Source organism: Babylonia areolata, chromosome 7, assembly GCF_041734735.1.
Source record: "Babylonia areolata isolate BAREFJ2019XMU chromosome 7, ASM4173473v1, whole genome shotgun sequence".
Lineage (NCBI taxonomy): Eukaryota > Metazoa > Mollusca > Gastropoda > Neogastropoda > Buccinidae > Babylonia > Babylonia areolata.
This window is the reverse complement of record NC_134882.1, coordinates 20,533,966-20,554,539: the sequence shown is the minus strand read 5'-3', so window position 1 is coordinate 20,554,539 and position 20,574 is coordinate 20,533,966. Positions and strand designations below refer to the sequence as shown.

The 20,574-nt window shown below is 42.2% G+C and overlaps 1 protein-coding gene across 2 annotated transcripts; it reads left to right on the top strand.

Moving 5' to 3' along the window:
- The first annotated feature begins 343 nt into the window (after positions 1-343).
- On the top strand, positions 344-14,599 carry LOC143283789 (BTB/POZ domain-containing protein 17-like). 2 transcript variants are annotated; one of them, XM_076590154.1, is made up of 4 exons: positions 344-884; positions 2,545-3,303; positions 3,792-3,998; positions 6,389-14,599. In XM_076590154.1, exons 1-4 carry the CDS (start codon positions 396-398, stop codon positions 6,695-6,697), a joined length of 1,764 nt encoding a protein of 587 aa, XP_076446269.1. In that variant the 5' UTR covers positions 344-395; the 3' UTR covers positions 6,698-14,599. The 2 variants fall into 2 exon arrangements, with proteins under 2 accessions (XP_076446269.1, XP_076446270.1); XM_076590155.1 differs by having other exon boundaries at positions 558-663.
- Positions 14,600-20,574: the final 5,975 nt, after the last annotated feature.

Below are 20,574 nucleotides of genomic sequence, written 5' to 3'. Positions count from 1 at the left end.
GTGCGTGCGTATGTGCGAGAGTGTCAGTGTGTGCATGTGTGCGTGCGCGCCGCCGGCGCGCCGCGTTTGGCCACCGTGAAAACTGATGTTCAGTTTCAGCTATGCTCGTCCGCATGGTGCATGCATGTGTGTCAGTGTGTGCACGTGTGTGTGCGTGCGTGTGTGTGAATTCCTTGTCACATATGTGACAACAGGAATATTACAAAGAGTATAAACCTCAATATGATAGGGCCTAGACAATAGACATGTATAATTATGTCAATGACCCCGGGCAAATGTATTATGTGGAGTGGTTGCCGGGAATTTTCCGAGTTATCCCCCTTACATCGTGTGCAGACGATAATTTCACGTCGCATCCATGTATTTACTCACGTTTTTCACGTGCAAATGTGAGCATGCTATTTGACGGCTTGCCAGAACAACTGCAGCTTGCAATCGAAGGCCTCCTGGGAGAAAATCGCGTTGTCAGTTGGAGAATTATTGCAGAACCACACAGCACGGCAGTCGTTCTTCGCTTCGAGGAGTCTTCTGCTCGTGAAAATCACCAAAATGGCGGCGAAAGACCAAGACAGATCCATACCCGTATTCAGGACTTAGACGCAGTGCTTGAAAGTTTGCTTATGAAGAACCGCGTTGCTGGCTGGGGCGTCAACGCACAAAGAAGTAAATTTGTTTCTCTTGTGATCCGGCTCGTGCCAACGGAGTCCGCATTCGGTGAAGCCAGAAATAGATCGAGGAGCCCGGATAGTTTGGAGCGGCTCTCTCAGGTTCTGCGTTCCGGCCCATATATTCAGCATATCGTTGCCAAAGGGATCAGACAACGACTGAATCGGAGTACGAATTGTGACTCGGGAACTGGGTCTGCTCCGCGGAGCAGAAATCAGGCAAGTGCGGATTATTTTGAAAGTTCTCCGAAATGAATTGGTGTCTGCTGGCCGCTACTCCAGGATCTCGCGTTCCGTCTCTCGACACGCTACACAGACGTGCACCCACACAGCCACGCGCACACGATCTCTCTCTCTCTCTCTCTCTCTCTCTCACATACACACAAGAGAGTGACACACATACTTGAAACCACACACACACACACACACACACACATATATATATATATGCATTGTATATATATATATGCATTGTATATATATATGTGCATGTTTGTAAACAAAATATTAATGGGAAATCCATATCTATCTCTTTATCTATCTATGATATATAGATATGTAGATGTAATTGTATGCAAAGCATATTTCACCAGGTTTTCTCTTTGTGAGTGTAGACATCTCTCTCCCACTCTTTCGCTGTCTCTGTCTCTCAGTGTTTCTCTCTATAAGCCATACACTTACACACACACACACACACACACACACACACACACACACACACACACACACACACACACACACACACACACACACACACACACACACACACACAAAATGTATACATACTTAATAATTCCATAATCCACCGAACGCAGACATGGATTACAGGATCTTTAATGGGCATATTTGATCTTCTGCTTGCGTATACACATGAAGAGGGTTCAGGCACTGGTAGGTCTGCACATATGTTGACCTGGGAGATCGTAAAAATCTCCACCCTTTACCCACCAGGCACTGTCACCATGATTCGAAACCAGGACCCACAGATTGAAAGTCCAACACTTAACCATTCGGCTATTGCGCCTGTCGTATGGCGGACTTAAGTTGAGCAGCATGGGAGTACTGCCATTGCAATCATGTAGATGATGGGGCAACAAAAATAATAATAATAATAATAATGGATACTTATATATCACACTATCCAGAAATCTGCTCTAGGTGCTTTACAAAAACGCTTTTGATAACATAAAACATTATATCTGTGTTACATACACACACCAAAATGTGACCACACACACACACACACACGCACGCATGCACGCACGCGCACACACACACGCACGCACGCACGCACACACACACGCACGCACGCACGCACACACACTGCATACATACATTTTAACATACATGTGTATCTAACAGCTACCCTAACAAATACGCACACATAGGCAGGCACAAACTTACATAAACACACGCACACACAATACACATTCATATACATGCATGTAGTTGTGGACCTGCCACAATTGAACTTATTGCTGAGGGAAAAGGTGAGTTTTGAGACGAGATTTAAAAGATGCGAGGGAATCAGAATGACGGAGGTTATCAGGGAGCTTGTTCCACGTCTTTGGCGATTGAAAAGAAAATGATCTGTGTCCATAGGTCTTACTTCTGACGAGAGGTAATATATAATAAGAATAAAATACGCCTGATGAAGAAATGGGAGTAATGTTTCAAAGTACTATATTTTTTGTATAATTGTATAGATTTGAAATAATTATTTGGGTCCTAACATTGCCAGCTCCCAGTAGACTGCCAGAGCTTCCAGTTTAGCAGATGAGCCTGGGTGTGAGCTTGATTAGAAAGTTTGGGATAAACAGAGTTAGGGAGGACGAAAAAGGACAGTGAACAATAACTATGGTTTCATGTGTTTTTGCAGAGCATGGAACTGGCCGGAGGACAAGGTGAAGCGGCCCAGTCCTTGACATCTACCCAGGAACCTAGAATCTTGAAGGACGAAAACAACTTCATCCAGAATGTGTCCCAGTTCTTCAACCAGGAGGACATTAGCGACGTTGTCCTCAAAGTGGGAGAGCAGTCATTCTTTGCACACAAGTTTGTCCTGGCAAAATCTTCCGAAGTTTTCCGGACCATGCTGTATGACAAGCGATGGCAGCAGGCAGGACATCCCCAGATAGAGCTAGAAGAGTCTGAGGAGTGCCAGCGTCACTTTGAACCATTCCTCAAGTTCCTGTACACGGCAGAAGTGCAGGTCTCCACCGAGTCAGCGGTGGGCATTCTGTGTTTAGCAGACAAGTACAGCGTGATGTCGCTCAAGAGCTTGTGCACACGCTACATGGTGGAGAACACCATGTCTCCGAAAGTACGCAATGCTCTGAACTGGTACTCGTGGGCCAAAGCCTTGCACATGGACGATCTGATTGATTCCTGCACCAAGACCATCTCCTGGAACATGGAGCAGCTCTTCGCTCTGCCCGAGTGGCTGCAGATGGACATTGACTTTGTGGTGGATGTGCTCAGCAACCCCCAGCTGGTGGTGTCCAATGAATACCTCCTGTACAACGCTGTGGAGCGCTGGCTTCTCCACGACAACCATCTGGCTGGGCTGCCCGACAACAGCTGCAAGCTTCTGCCCCTTGTTCGCTTCCCACAGATGATGGTCCAGCAACTCTACAAGGTCTGTTGAAAAATGTAGGGCCTGGTTACTGATTGTGAATTAGGAAGAATAAACTATTTGTATTATTTGTATTACTCTTTTTGTCACAACAGATTTCTCTGTGTGAAATTCGGGCTGCTCTCCCCACAGAGAGCACGTTGTTACACTGACAGAGCCACCCTTTTTTTTTTCTTTTTTTTTTTTTGTCTGCCTGAAATTTCCTTTGTTTTCCTGTCAACTGTTTTCCTAATATTGTCATGTCAGTCTCATTCTCTTAAACTTCTTTTGACATTTTACAAGCAAATGCTGCATACTGATGAGCATTATTAACTTAGGTTATTGTATCAAGTCAGTCTCACTCTCTTCACTCTGAATGCCAGTGCTATCACTGGACCCCCCTTCCTATCAGAATAGATATAACATGCTGTACTATTTACACATGTAGAAAATATATAATTCAAAGAAAACAAATTATATTAAAATTTCAGTATCTTTTCCCATTGTTTCAGGTAGAAACAGGTGATCTTGCCACCAAAGAAGGGTCAAAAGACCTGATTGAAAAACTTCTCAACCAGGCATACCGGTTCCGATCATTGTGCCCATTCCAGGCTGATCTGAACATCTCATTCAATGAAGAGTTCTACAAGCCACGTAACTACAAAGACTTGACTGTTGACACAGTCCGCATGCAGAACACACTGCGCTTTGGTATTCAGGTAAGTACTGTGAACTACCCTGTAAGCGCCTACCCCATCTTTTCACAAAGTTCACCCTAATGTTGGGGATGGGCATCTGCTAGGTACTTTACAACTCATGGGAGCCCAGTACTTTAACCTCGCGTTCCTATTGTTTCACCATAAAGTACTCTACACGTGTAAAGTCTCCTTAAACTTGCAGTAGCCAAGAGTTTAAATTCACCTGTGACAGATTTTGTTTCACACCATACCAGTGACCAATATTGACTTTGAAAACTGAATGTCTAAGGACATTCCTATCAAAATAGTATCATTCTCTGCAAATAGTTGAGTTGAATGTGCTAGCTGCTGAAACGAGATGCTGCATTGTGGAATAACGTAATGATTGCACTTTTTTTTTCTTTCATTGACACATTAACATCTCATCAGGCATTCTATTCTGTATCTGTAGATCAAAATTGCACTGCTTTTGATTTGTAAATCAAAATGATCTCAAACAACTAAGTGGATTATCATTATTTCATGGATTTTTTTTTCACAGCATTTTACCATGTGCACAGTTAAACCCAAAATGGTGGATGGATGTTTACGAGACAAGGAGTGTTTACATGGTACCTTACAGTAATGTAAACTGATAATGGTTTGAATTGAACTGCATTGAATAGTGGAGGAACACAAGTGCAGTTGAGCAGTTTTTCAATCATTCAAAAATAACTGAACAAAGATTCACTACATGTCTATTGTTTTTCCTTTCTCCCTCAGTTCCTGTGTTGAGCTCACTGTGTTATGTAAAAATATATATATATATATGTGTATATATATATATATATATATATATATATATATATAAAGCCAGTGAACTTGCAACATTGATTTGGTAATGCAACTCAGCTGTTGTCACTCTTAACCTCTCTATTCAACAGATAAATAATAACTGTTTTCACGTTTCTTATTTCCTATTAATTTAATTTAAAACTCTATGTTTAAAGGCTATTTATACAGACATAATTATTATCATTCTTATTTACCATCAAACCTCTTTTAAATAGATAATATGGTCATGATTCTTATTTAATCATACCTCTCTGCTAATGTAAACAGAAAGATAATAACTGATGTCATATATTCTTATTTAGCATGAAACTTCTCTCTTATACAGATATTGTAACTACTGTCATGATTCTTATTTTCCATCAAAACTGTTGAACAGATTTAACTGTTGCACCATTCTTATTTATCATAAAAACTGTGCTCAACAGATATTATACCTGATTCTCAATGTGTTTCCACTGATCTGCAACTACTGTCACACACACACACACACACACACACACACACACACACACACACACACAGAAGATTTCTTACTTGCTATCTGTCAATAGAGTGTCCATGAAGATCTGGGTTTGAATCTCAGTATTGCTCTTTCTCCCAAGTTTGACTGGAAAATCAAGCTGAGCATCTAGTTGTTCCGATGGGATGATAAACTGAGGTCCTGCATGCAGCATGCACTTGGCACACTGAAAGAGAACCCATAGCAACATAAGTGTTGTCCTCTGGCAAAATTTTGTAGAAGAAATCCATTCTGAAAGGTACATAAATATTTAAATGCATGCACTCAAGTCGTGACCAGTGTGTTAAGTTATGGTGCTGGTCAGACATCGGCTGAGTATATGTGGTGTAATGTATATAGATTTGTGTGATCACAATGACACCTCTGTCAGAAACTGAAACTATTTTCAATCAAAACTCTTTGTGAAACATATCCGTCTGAATCGTCAACAGATTTTGTTTGGTTGTTATTTGGGGGGCCACACATATATATTTTTTTCTAATAATCACAAGTGAAGCAAGAAATACTGATCAACTTACAGGTGGATGTGTGGACCTACATGGGACCTCTGAAACATCAACAGATTTTATTTTGTGGTGCCTTTTTTTGCCACACTTTTTTTCTTTCTTTTTTTCAAATATTCGCAAGTGAAGCAGGAAGTAGTGATGAACTTACAGGTGGATTTGCACACCTCTGAAACGTCAACAAGTTTTTCTCTTTTTTTGTTTTGTTTTTTTGTTTTGCCACTTTAAAAAAAATAAATAAATAAATAAATAAAAAATATATATATATATATTCACAAGTGAAGCAAGAAATACTGGTTACCTTTCAGGTGGACATGCGCACCTACATAGGACCTCTGAAATGTCAACATATTTTTTTCCCCACACTTTTTTTAATTTTCAATTTACAAGTGAAGCAAGAAATACTGGTCAACTTTCAGGTGCGACCTCTGAAACGTCAAACGATCTTTTGTTGTTTTTTTGTTTTGTTTTTCATTTTGCCATGCATATATATTTTTTTTTTATATTCTCTTATACTCACAAGTGAAGCAAGAAATACTGGTCAACTTTTTCAGGTGGACGTGCGCACCTACGTGGGGCCGGTACCGTCCACGGTGCGGGAGGGGGAGTGGAAGATCACCTACCGCAAGTCCAATGACAGCTGGACCCTGCAGGTCTACTGCCATGACTCAGCCATGGTGAACGGGGAGGCACGCATCCAGGCGGTGCTGGTCATCTCAGACGATGACGACCGTGTGCTGCAGGTGGAGGCCTCGGACGAGACGGTGTGCAGCCGGGCCAGCCACCTGACCATGGTCATCACGCTGCCCAGCAACAACGACGCCAAGCTGATGACTGTGCTCATCAAGCCCCTGCCCAACTGATGGTGACCGTACCGTACCGGCAACCATCCTCATCGACACAGCATTACAGGACAGTAGAGTACAATACAGTACAGTGCAGTACAGGACAATACAATGTAGTACAGTACAATACAATACAATACAATGCAGTACAATACAGGCCGATGACCGTGCTCATCAAGCCCCTGCATAAGTGATGGTGACCGTACCGTACCGGCAACCATCCTCATCGACACAGCGTTACAGGACAGTACAGTACAATACAGTTCAGTACAGTGCAGTACAGGACAATACAATGTAGTACAGTACAATACAATACAATACAATGCAGTACAATACAGGCTGATGACTGTGGTCTTCAAGCCCTTGCCCAGCTGATGGTGACTGTACCATACCGGCAACCATACCGTCCTTTTCAACACAGCGTTACAGGACAATACAGTACAGTACAGTTCAGTACAGGACAATACAATATAGTACAGTGCAATACAATACAAAACATTGCAGTACAGTACAGGCTGATGACTGTGCTCATCAAGCCCCTGCCCAACTGAGGGCCGTCCCAGCGACCGTCCTTTCCGACACAACATTACAGTACGATACAATGCAGTACAGTACAATACAAGGCATAATATTCATAATGATAATACAATACAATACAAGATGATGACCATGCTCGTCAAGCCTCTGCCCAAGCCGTCTGGGCTGTACCGTCCTTTTCAATACAGCATAACAGTATGATACAATACAGTACAGTACAATATAGTACAGTACAGTACAAAACAAGCTGATGATGCAATACAATATAGTATACTACTATACAAGCTGATGACAATGCTCATCAAGCCCCTGCCCAACTGATGGCCGTTTCGACACAATATATCAGTACAATATAATGCAATACAATACAGTACATTACAATACAAGCTGATGACCCTGCCCAGCTGATGGCCAACTGTCCTTTCAACAAAACATTACAGTACAATACAATAATAATAATAATGGTATTTATATAGCGCTGGATCTTGTGCAGAGACAAATCAAAGCGCTTTCGCACCAGTCATTCACACGCATGCATAACTCTAATACTGCAGAAACTAAAGACAAGGAAGGGCAGGCAAGGGAGGCTATTTTGGGAAGAGGTGGGTTTTAAGGCCAGACTTGAAAGAGCTGAGTGTGGAGACTTGACGAAGCGAAAAAGGAAGTTCATTCCAATTGCAAGGTCCAGAAACAGAGAAAGAACGGCGGCCAGTAGTCGAGTGTTTGAATCTGGATACAGTGCAATACAATACAATACATAACAAGCTGATGATACAATACAATATAGTACAGTACAATACAAGCTGATGACTGTGCTCGTCAAGCCTCTGCCCAACTGTTGGCTGTCCTTTTCACACAACGTTACAATGCAATACAATACAGTACAGCACTTTACAATACAATACAAGCTGATGACCATGCTCGTAAAGCCTCTGCCCAACTGATGACCATCCCTTCAACACATTTCAGTATGATACAATACAGTATAGTACAATGCAATACAATACAATACAATACAACACACCTTTATTTATCCATCTGGAAATTAGTTGTGTATCCAAGGGCTCTCCACTCTCTAAGAGCGTTGGGTTACGCTGCTGGTCAGGCATCTGCTTGGCAGATGTGGTGTTGCGTATATGGATTTGTCCGAACGCAGTGACGCCTCCTTTGAGCTACTGAAACTGAAACTGAAACTCTCCACTCTCCCCCATACAATATCTCAGCTCACAGCAGAGTAAATTATCAAAACACGAGCCAGTAAACGCACTTCTCGCCAGTACTGCCGCGCCACACCATTAGGACTGTGCTGTGACGTTTGAGAACAGTTGTTGTTGAGGTTTGGCTAGTCAGGACACTTGAGATACGATTTTTGATGTTTTTTTCTTCCTATGTATGAGAACAGTTGTTGAGATTGTGGTGAACTGGTCAGGACACTGAAAAGAAAAATTTTGTGTGTGTGTGTGTGTGAGTGACCATAGGTCTTGATTTCTGAAGCAGCTGTAATGTCCGGTTGATAACTTATGTTATTGAGTGTCTCTGTCATGACTGAATACCAGCAGTTAATGACTGAGGATTTTGATGATGGAGATTGGACATGAACATGAATGGTTGGTTATACATCAAAGAGAAAAAAATGAATGAAGGGGTTGAGGGTTGATCAGTGCTTGTTTGGTTTATTTCTTTGTTTATAAAGCAGCAGTCTTGCCAAGCTAACGTTTTTGCTGATAAACCTTTTTCTAGATAATGTCCAGCATGGAGATTTAATTTTGTGTCCACAAGTTGAAATTTGACAAATAATCTAGGATACTGGACATTGTAAAGGAAACAGTTGCATAAACTTTAATGTGAAGCTAGGTTGTATGATGCTCTAAATGACTTCACAACTAAAGTCTAGCATCAGGACTGTCTCATATATGGTCATGATATTGATATATGACAGTAAAATGAAGAAATGATGATGGTCATTGTCGCTTCCTGTCCATGGATTAAAACATGAGGAGAATGCTCAGTTGATTACTGGATGGATTATGTTTCTTTGTGAGATCCAGCACAGAATTGTTTTGATGTGAAGTTTACATTGAAATTGTTTTGAAGATTGTTCATCACACTTTGTTTCAAACATAAAAATCTGTCAGGTTGAAAATAACCCTGTAAATATACTGACATGGACCAGTTAATACATTCTGACATTGTATGTTATATCTCAAATGATGTCACCTGAAAAATCCATTTTTGTGACTCAAGAAAAAATGTGTGTGTTTTCTTGGCTCATCTTCATTGCCAATAGAGGGTGAGGGGCTTTGATTTAATCAAGATAGCAGGAGGACTCTTTCCCATGTTACATATTAAACATCTGATATGGTTGACTGGTGATGGCTAGAGCACCAAGTAGCTTTTTTTCTGCACTGCTCTTTTAGGGCGATGTATCATCAAAAACTTCAGTTAGTACCTGTTCAGCTGTCAGTGGATTCTGTTTTTGCTGTCAGCAGATTCCATTTGAAACCAAACCAAGATGCAGTCAGTACTCGTTGGATTGCTTTTGAAACCAGACTAAGATCTTATCAGCTTTCAGTGGATTCTGTTTGAAACCAGACTGAAGCCAGTCCAAGATGTAATCAGCTTTCAGTGGATTCTGTTTGAAACCAGACTGTGCTGTAATTAGCCAAAAGTGGAATCAGAAAGACGATCAGCATTCTGGAGAGAGCTTCATTCCCTTGGATTAAAAGTTAAGATGTCAGCAGGTGTTGACATGGAAGAGAAACAGAACCCACTGTACTGTAAGTGAGTGTGGTTAAGTAGAACTATTTCACTGTTAGTGGGTCAGTAATTGAGTGTTATTGAACACTGGACATTTATAATTTTGCTGAATGGGTATTAGAAAGAGCACAGCTGTCACTGAGTGTTGTTGAAACAAAAACGAGAATTAGCAGCACTTTCAGGGAGGCTTTTCTGGGTTTTGTTGTGTTTGTGTTCTTCTTTCCCTGTCAATGAATGTTGTGGAAACAAAAAATAGTTGTAGAATTTGCTCAGTTGTCCGTCAAGTTAGAATTCATTCAGTGAGTGTTGTGAAAAGACAAAATAATGTAGTGATAGCTGCTTGCTATCCTTTTTGCTCCAAGCATATAAAAGATTGATTTCAAATCCAAACTATTTGGTGACATGTGATGGAGTCTCTCTGTGTAGAATAGATTGGTAAGATTTGTATTGCATGTGACATTCACATAATGTATCTATTTTTACCTGCTTGTTTCACCAGTTTGTGATACTGTTGTAACATGATTGATGAGAGTGCAGTTGTTATATGTTAAATGTTAATATGATGATGAATCAAAGAAAAAAACACACACCACCACCACCATCACCACCACCACCACCACCCTGACCCCCCACACCCTCTACCTGAAAAAAAGAAAAAGAAAACAGCACTTGAACAAGATGAATTTCAAGAAACACATACATTAGGAATGTATATATTGAGATCAAATGTTGAGCCAAGCACTAATTTTCCACAGAGATGTACACAAGTATGCCAGCTTCAGTCCTTAATTTTTGGATGGAAAAAAATGGAGGGTGAGGTAGGTGGAGGGGAGGGCGTGGGGGGCATAGTGGGAAAGAATGACGTGGGGATCATTGGTACCTGCTACGTGATACAAGTGCTTGCCAATGGAGGAGACTGCCCTGTGTCTGTCCCTTCATTATACAACTTTTTCAGCAGTGTTGGCTTCACTCAGAACTTAATCAGCGTTTACACATTGTATGTATTTCACCTCCAGAACTGGAGAATGGCTGCCTATATGGCAGCTTATTAAAAAAAAAAAAAAAGAAAAACCCACTCATATATGTGAGTGAATGTGGCAGTTACAGTACAGCCTGTGAACCATGCTAAAAATAAACCACTTGGAGCTGCTTTGGCTGAACAGGAACCTTGATCCTTAGTTTCCAACATGTACGAACAGAAAAAGAAACACCCTTTTAAGAAAGATTTTCTTTGCTGTTTCTTATCTATGTAAAACTGGCATTGATTAGGGATCAAGCTTGTTATGTTTTTTGTGTGTATGTGGTCAGAATTTCATTTTATTTTTTTACATTATTATTTGGTGGAGAGTGATCATTTTCACATGTGTGTTTTCAGAGGTTGTGTTATAGGGTTTTCATCTTGTGTAAAATGCTGCATGGTGATTTTATGGGCAGAAGGGACCATTGGTGATATGACTTGTTTTGGGTTGCTAACTTGTCCAATATATATACTGATAAACAGAATTGTATGACACCCAACAAAGGAATCACCATGGATGAAAGGGGCCAAGGCTGGGTTGCATGAGTGATCTTAGCAGCATGAAGTTTGCTAAGCATAAAGAATGTTCCTAAGTCGATGGATTTAATGGGGAGTTGGGAACAGTCTTAAAGCAAAGCAAACTTTGCGCCATAAGAATAGCTCATGCAATCCACAGCCCAGGAAAGTTACAAGGGAAGGTACTCTGTAGCCCGTGCTTTTCCATCCATCTCAATGTTATCCTTGATCATTCTCTGTTCCTTTTTTCCTTGATCATCCTGTCATTCTTTAAATCTATTTTTGTGTGTGCTGTTTTTTTGTTGTTGTTTTTTCTTTAATTTACTCAACACATAAAGTGAGACTATATGTTATGATTCTAATCTGGTTGTGCATATGCATTTCGATCAGCATGTAAAGGTTTGCATGTTTCTGTATTCATGTCTGTATGAGAAACCAGAGTGACAAAAATGAAACCAGGTTATAGGTTGTGACAGAATTCAAACAGGCCAATGAATTGTGCAGTGTCACATTGCCTTGAGCCTGGGACAGCAACACTATTTCAGTTACGACAAGTATTTTTTAAAGAGATAAGTTTCAAGATTTGTTTTAAAGGTAGATAGATGAGTTGTTTGTCTGAGAGCAAAAGGCAGAGAATTCCAAGTTGTTGGTCTGAAAAACAAAATTACCTCTTTCCACGGGAGTTAAGGAAGTTTCGGGGAACAGTTAGCTGGGTGGAGTCAAGAGATCTCAATGTTCTGTTTGGCAAGTATGGGTTAACAAGCTCAGAAAGATATGAGGGTGTGATATCACAATTTTGGCACTGAAAGCATAGACAGGCAACTTTATTTCAATTCTGGCTTGAACAGGCAACCAATGAAGTGTCCTCAGGAGAACAGTAGCACTCTCTCTCCTCAACTTTTCAAGGACGAGTTGTGTATGACCCATACTTTTTATAGAGGAAAAAACGTGGTCACCCCACGAAAGCTCATGTGGGTCATGCACGACCCATACCTTTTTAATAGTGATTTCAGAAGGTTTAATTCGCCATTAGTGAAGGTAAACAAAGAAGTTTACTTTCAGTAGCCTCACTACCCCACTATCTCTCCCACTAACCCCCCCACACACCCCCACGCCGTCCCTTTCGCCTGTCTTCAGCTATAACCCCCTTCCATCCCTTTCTCTAACAGCATGTACCTGTGTGACTGAATATCTTTGATTGTGCATGTATAGGATGCTATGAGTCATCTCTCTCTCTCTCTCTGTCTCGCTGTCTGTCTCAGTCTCTCTCTCTCTATCTCTGTGAGCATAAGTAGGGTTTGTGTGTATGTGCATGTGGTGTTATGCGTTTGTGTGTGTGATCAGTTGTGTGTGTGTGTGTGTGTGAATGCGTGAGAATGTGTTTCTTCTGAGAGTATGTGCTTGTGTGAGTCTGTGTGTGCGTGTGCGAGCGCATGTGTGTGTAATCAGTTGTTACGATATGTTTTCCTTTTCTATATTTTGTTATAAGGTTTGGAGGAATATACATGTTTTTGTCTCTTTACATAGTATGGGTCGTGCACGACCCACACAAGCTTTGGAGGAATATACAGGTTTTTGTTTCTAAAAGGTATGGGTCGTGGATGACCCACATGAGCTTCCGTGTGTAGTCAAAAGCGACAGCCAACGAAGTTTAATGAATTTTTTTCATTTTTTGGCAAAAGTTGGCCTTTCAGGTGTAGGAAGCATTTCTGAAATTTTGTAGAAAAATATTAAGAATTGGCTGAGATATTTGCATTTTTGTACCCTTCTGGGTCGTGTACGACCCACGATAGCCAGTAAAGGTTAAGGCTTGTGTAATGAATGTGTGCGTTTATTTATTAGACTGGTAGTTGTGGAAATTTTAGAGCAGAAGTCTTGTCTACAATCAACAGCATATTTTGGAGCAGTTTTGCTTGTGTGGGTTGTTCAAGAATTGTTTTGTGTGATATGTATACAAACTTGTTGAATCAGTCTTGTGAAATATTAAATCTATTCATGTTTCAGTGTAATTGTCATGAAGGTTATAGTTTGAGATATTATCTTGAAGATTTGACTTCAGAAAAAGTAAAATAAAGCATAATGCCAGATTACCGGATCTTTTGAACTATTATTATTATTTGCTACATGTCTGAAAAAATGTTGAAAATTTCGGATGTACACATATTCCATTGAAAAATTATTGAGAACAATGTAACAGAGAAGTAAAGTATTTTTCAAACTTAATTCTAATTTCACACTATAGCTGCCAGAATTTTGAGACAGTTCTTCAGTCACTAGTTTTAGACACTATAAAGAGGCTTTTGAAGAAATTAAAATACAGTGTGTATATGACTGGCAACGTTGTTTTATGGTTAGGTCTGATTTTTGTGTGTAAATGCATTGATTTTTAAAGTACTATGTGAAAAGGGACAGTGCTCAGTTTGTTATAGCATAACTGGAAAATACCCCTTCTGTCTATTTGCTTAAAAAACACATTTACACATGTACATGCATGCACACAGGTACATATAGAAGCACACCATCTCAAAAGAAGTCTACAAAATATTTCCTTTCATTATATTTTCAAGTGAAATTGTGCTGGCTGAAGAGACTGGCAGATGAAATAGATATATATAGCTGGTGTAATTTAGTTTACACAACATACTCAGTAGAAGTATGTTGGATACTTATAAGTACATTCTTTTTTTATCATATTAAAGTGCTTTGTAAATCTCGGATCATATGTAAAAAGAATAAAAATGAAACTCAGCCAGTATTTTTAAGAGCCAGTCATCAGCCTTTTGTGAGAATTTGAGAGAGAGAGAGAGTGCATTGGTCGGATATAATTCTTTGATTTATATTTTGATGTTTACTTGCTTGTTACGAGAAAATGTTCAGGAAAATAAGTGATTGACAGATCTGGAGTTGAGATTGATTGATGTAAATATTTTCCATTGCTGTAAGCAGAACAGTGGTAACAATACTTCTGCATTTCTGAGCAACACACTTTAACAGGAACTTGGTGTTGTGTGAGTGATAACTATTTACAGCAGCAATTTGTGGCATTTTGTAGATGTGATGTTTGTCTGTGAGTGACAAATACACACTTATGAACACGTCATAATTTGTTCAGTTATATGCTTTGAAATTGTGGTGGGTTATCTCTGCTGCTGTTATTTTGTCTGCATGTGTGTGTGTGTGTGTGTGTGTGTGTGCGTTCATCATGGACTTCTTTCTTCTGCATTTGTGTGCTGCTGCTCCCACATTCACTTATATGTAAAAGTGGCCTATTTCATGCATGACCCTTGTTACCTGCCGTGCAGGTAGTTAAACTCAGTTTTTGTGGGTGTGCATGCTGGACATGTTCTTATTTCCATAACCCACCAAATGTCAACAGTGATGACTGGATATTTAGTGCGCACATTTGATTTTCTGCATACATATGCACATGAGGGGAGTTCAGGTGGTAGCAGGTCTGCACATGTTGACCTCAGAGATCAGAAAAACCTCCCTTAATCCACCAGGTTCTGTGACTGGGATTCAAACCCAGTAACTATGGATTGAAAGTCTAAGCCTTTACTACTCAGCTGTTGCACAAGTGCTTGGGTGCTTGATGCTGAAACATTTATCATTATGATTTATTTATAACCTGGTCAGACAAGTAAATGTAGGATCATCAAATTATCAGTTGATTTAGTTAACAATCATGAGTTGTAAATAACCAAGTCCATACTGGACATCAATGCACAAATCATTATTAGTTTACATTTTGCTGAACACTATCAAGTATAAAAACATTCATGCACAAATTTCAAATTTTCGCTGCCCTGCATGAGAGGAAGATGGTTCTTCTTCTTCTTTCCGTGACACGACCAACATCGACTTGCCGATGACTCTGTCGTGGTTCATGCATGCTGGGTATTTTCGTGTCTCCATAACCCACCGAACACCGACATGGGTTACATGATCCTTAACGTGCGTATTTGATCTTCTGCGTGCATTTTCGCACGAAGGGGGTTCAGGCACTAGCAGGTCTGCACATATGTTGACATGGGAGACCGGAAAAATCTCCACCCTTTACCCACCAGGTGCCGTTAACGTGATTCGAACCCGGGACCCTCAGATTTAAAGTCCAACGCTTAAAGCTTAAACCACTGGGCTATTGCGCCCGTGGTTTGTTGAAAACAGACCACAGCCCCTCAAAGGCGAAGATAAATATAGTTGTCTTGAAAGCTTTATTCAAGGGGCAAAAAGCAGACTGATGATCAGCTCACTGACATAGTGAGTTTCTTCCCTACTGTCGACATGCTTACAGTTTTCAAGTTGGCGGCGAATGTAAAAGTGACGTCACAGTTTAGTTGAAAAACTGAACCGGGCTCAAAACGAAACACCGAACCGGGCTTGAAACGGACTGGACGAAAATAAAATGTACTCGTCTATCAACTGCTCTTCCGCTGAAAATAGTGGATCCGCTGAGTCCCCTTCGCCCCCTCCCCTCCACACAAACTTTTTTTTTAGCAAAAACAACAACAAAGAAACAAACAAACAACAGTTTCAGTTTCAGTAGCTCAAGGAGGCGTCACCGGCGTTCCGAGTTCGAACAAATCCATATAAGCTACACCACATCTGCCAAGCAGATGCCTGACTAGCAGCGTAACCCAACGCGCTTAGTCAGGCCTTAAAAAAAAAAGTGAATAAATAATAGATATGCGTACATAAATAAGTAAATAAATAAATAAACTAAATAATAATTATAATATAAAAAGGTAGTAATAATAATAAATAAATAAATAAGACAACAATGATGATAAATAAGCAAATAAATGTAAAACATGAAGACACACATTCACACATACACCCACACATACATAACAGATATGCACCAAACATGCAGTTTCACAGAATGAAAGAACAGTCAAATACACATAAACGTACATGAGCCCCAACACACACACACACACACACACACGCACACGCACACAACACCCTGCACCTCCTCTACCCCCCTCCTCCACACACTCATTTCTAGGCTACGTATCGCAGCTTCCACGGCACACACACACACACACACACACACACACACACCGTGACACATACACACACACACAAACGCACGCACGCACGCACACAGATGAACACTTACTTGTACAAGTACACACACATACGCCTATATCCCCCACCTCAAACCCCACACACATATATACAAAGATATATAGATATATATATATATACACACCCGCACGTTCCAACATCCCGTTGCTCCCACAGTGTAGGCATGCATACACTCACATACCTCATCCTCTACCCCCCTAGGCCCTACACCCCGCACCCCCACCTCCCCCTCACACACACACACACACACACACACACACACACACACACACACATATATATACGCACGTGCACAGAACTCTCCTGACACTTGTGTACACTTACACCCTCGCGCATGCACAAACGCACTCAAACACACAGACCCACACATACACACACGCACAAAGGCTGCCACTGATTGGCCGCAAGAGGGATGGGAAAAGATCTCTGATGCCAAGAACGTGGCGTCTAGTGTGTTGCTCAGTCTACTGTATTTGAAGAAATGTGCGCAATGTTGGTTTGGAAATGATGCCGATATTGTTTGATTTGCAAAGCATCGTGCTCTACCTTTCATGTTAGACTTACGGCCGCTCCCTCTCTCTGCTTTTAATTCTTTGAGGCGATCGATGGTGTGATGGCTTTGTACCTGTTCTTTTTGATATTCTTTGACTTTTCTGAGGATTTCCGATTTTCCTAGATGTAGGCCGCTCGTTGGTGTTGCGTTTCCAGCAAGTCTGTCAGCTCGCTCATTTCCCTCAACACCTGCATGTCCAGGGCAGTATGACCATGTGAGTTTTTAAATCTGAAAGTTGGGCATTGCCTTATGCCACTCTGGGCTTCCCATTCCGTTTTCAATTTTCTGTATGAGGTTCATTGAATCGGTTAGAATCATGGCATGTTGGTTTCCGGGCGTATGGATGATAGCCACTGGAGGGCATGTGTCACAGCTTCAACTTCCATCGTTAGGCTGGAGGTTGTGACTTTGTAGGCGCAGCATTCTCTTCCGATTGTTTTTCCATTTTGTTTCGCAGTGAATCCCGGCCCAATCGGATTGGTCTTTGGTGACTGAGCCATCTGTGTATATGATGATGTCCTCTTCTTTACTGTTTTCTTCTATGAGTAGCTTCACTTCCGCATCAGTTTTGCCCTCTGGCCATTCCCGACAAACAACAAAAACTGGCAAGCCATTCACAACTTCATTGATGATGGAGTCTCCCGTCGGTCCGACGGATGAGTAGGCAGGCAGGCTTATCTGTCGGTGTGTATCCTCATAATATGGGAGAAGAGGCCGATTTTGGATGCGCAGCACTTCCCACAGGTGTTGCAAGGGAAAACGTCTCCAGAAGTTGAACCCTGCTTCCTTCGCTCACGCTTCTCCTTAATGGCCAACGTTCTCTTGTTTTCAAACATATTTATGCCACTAGAGCACAGCATCCTCCAGCGACAGCGGTCAAGGGCATCAGTTTCCCAGGAAGCGATGTCTATGTCGCAGGCTTTGAGGTTTGTCTTCAAGGTGTCCTTGAAGCGCTTGCAGGGTCTTCCAAGTTCACGGTGGCCTTCCTTCAGCTCGCCATACAAAAGCATCTTCGGGATCCTGCTGTCTGTCATGCGGACAACGTGTCCTGTCCAGCGTAGCTGGCACTGGATCAGCAGGCTTTCGACTCGATGATGCTGGGCAGGCCGCTCCTCTCTAGGACCTGGAGGTTGGACTGAGACCCTGTCTTGCCACTTTATGCCGAAGATCTTTCGTAGGCATCTCTGGTGAAACTGCTCAAGTTGTTGAATGTGACGGCGATACGTCGTCCATGTTTCACAGCAGTACAACAAGGTGGTCAGCACAACTGACAGCTCTGTAGGTTTTCATCTTGGTGCTGAGCCTGATGCCTTTGTTGTTCCACAGCCTGTTGTTGAGTCTGCCAAAGGCGGAGCTGGCCTTGGCGATGCGCAGCGTCACTTCTGCATCAAGGGCTCCGTTGCTGCATAGGGTGCTGCCCAGGTAGCCGCCGGCAAAACTTGTCGACTGACTTGATCTATGTGTCATTGAGCTTGATTGCAGGTGGGGGGGAGGCACTGCCGTTCTGTGAGCTAGCCGGTTGGTACATGGACTCGGTCTTGCTGAGGCTGATGATGAGTCCAAAGCGCCTGCAGGAGGTTGAGAACCTGTCCATAATGAACTGCATGTCCTCATGGGTGTGTGCAGCAAGAACACAGTCATCAGCGAAGAGGAACTCTTTCATCAGTGCCTCAAACACCCTGGACCTGGCATGGAGTCGCCGCAAGTTGAAAAGTTTGCCATCTGTGCGAAACTGAATATAGATGCCCCGGTCACAGTCTTGGAAGGTGTCAATCAGCATGGCAGAGAAGAGAATGGAGAACAGGGTGGGTGCCAAGACGCAGCCCTGCTTCACTCCATTTACCACAGGGAATGGATCCGACATGTCAGTATTTTCCTGTACTCTCGCTTGCATGCCATTGTGGAAAGACGCAATCAGCTGGATTAGGCTCTCTGGGCAGCCGAACTTTAGGAGGATCTTCCACAGACCATGGCGGTTCACTGTGTCAAAGGCCTTAGTCACAGGTCTACAAAGATCATGTGGAGCTCCTTGTTCTGCTCACGGCACTTCTCTTGCATCTGGCGTACAGCAAACACCATGTCACATGTTCCCCTGCCTGAGCGGAAGCCGCACTGTGCTTCAGGGATGACTGTGTTGGAGACATGGTCAGCCAGTCTGTTCAGTATGATGCGGGCGAAGATCTTGCCGGCGATGCAGAGGAGAGAGATTCCACGGTGGTTATCGCAGGATGTTTTGTCTCCCTTCCGTTTGTAAATGTGGACAATAAAAGCATCCTTGAAATCCTGGGGGACCTCCCCTCTCTCCCAGATAGACTGGAACAGGGCGGTCAGCTTGTCTGTCAGCACCTCGCCTCCATACTTGTAGATGTCAGCCTGGATTTCATCCGCTCCTGGTGCTTTTCCTGACGTTGTCAGCTTCAGGGCCTTCTGGGTCTCGACCTTGGTGGGAGGGGCAGCTAGCGAGTCATTGACTGGTAGCTGTGGGAGGGCTGCAATTGCCTCGTCAGACGGATACTGACGAGTCCCTGTTGAGGAGGGTGTTGTCTTTCTTGTCTGTCAGGAGGGTGGTCTGGTCCGAGGCTCGGACATGGGTTGATCCTGTGACTCACGGCCCATACACAGCTCGGAGACCATCATGGAAGGTCTTCATGTCGTGAGTATCAGCAGCGGACTGAAGCTCTTCGAACTTTCTATCCCACCATGTGTTCTTCATCTCAGGCAGCCTCTTCTGTACGAGTCGCTTGGTTTGCAAGAACTGGTTCTCCTTCCTCTGGCAGTCTTTATCGGAAATGTGATCCTGATGCCGTATACATTAAAGTATTTCTAAAAGACATGGAAAGAGTAATCACTGGAAAATAAAGTTCTACAACTATAACACACCCACACTGGCACACGAACAGTGGCACGAAAACAGACAGGGAAGAGATAGTGTACTGACGTATTTGTTCCTTTTTAAAACAATTCCCAACATTTGCACCTCAGTCACATGATACAGCCGACAGTGATAACGATCCCAAGGCTGGCGGGAGACTGGAGTTCTAATTGGGGAGGGTGCCCCGTTACCACTGACACACCTGAAAACGGAGATGGGACAAGATTTTTTGTGTTAAAACAGCTGCTTTCCACACGTTTAATGTCTATGCACCATTGTGATTTTAGACGAAAATCCATCACCTTCCAAACCAAAACACTATAAGTGCCGCGTCAAGTTATGTCATCAGTCACTATTTCTTCCCTATTCGGCCTCTCTTGCATATGTGTCAGTGTGTAAGGTGCCTTTGACTGAAACGAATACATAGCATCGATTAAGCCAAACACTGCCTTTAGTGTACCCCTTCCTCCTTCCCCACATCTCCCTCACTGTGACGAGTCATTCCGTTCCCTGGGCTTGGGAATGCACTGGCAGTTTAAGGATGTCAGTGT

Bases quoted from the DNA above. Each gene is read 5' to 3' on its own strand.
- LOC143283789 (XM_076590154.1), top strand. From the start codon at position 396: ATGCTATTTGACGGCTTGCCAGAACAACTGCAGCTTGCAATCGAAGGC. The intron at 3,304-3,791 runs GTCTGTTGAAAA...CCATTGTTTCAG, and splicing joins TGGTCCAGCAACTCTACAAG to GTAGAAACAGGTGATCTTGC. The intron at 3,999-6,388 runs GTAAGTACTGTG...CAACTTTTTCAG, and splicing joins CACTGCGCTTTGGTATTCAG to GTGGACGTGCGCACCTACGT.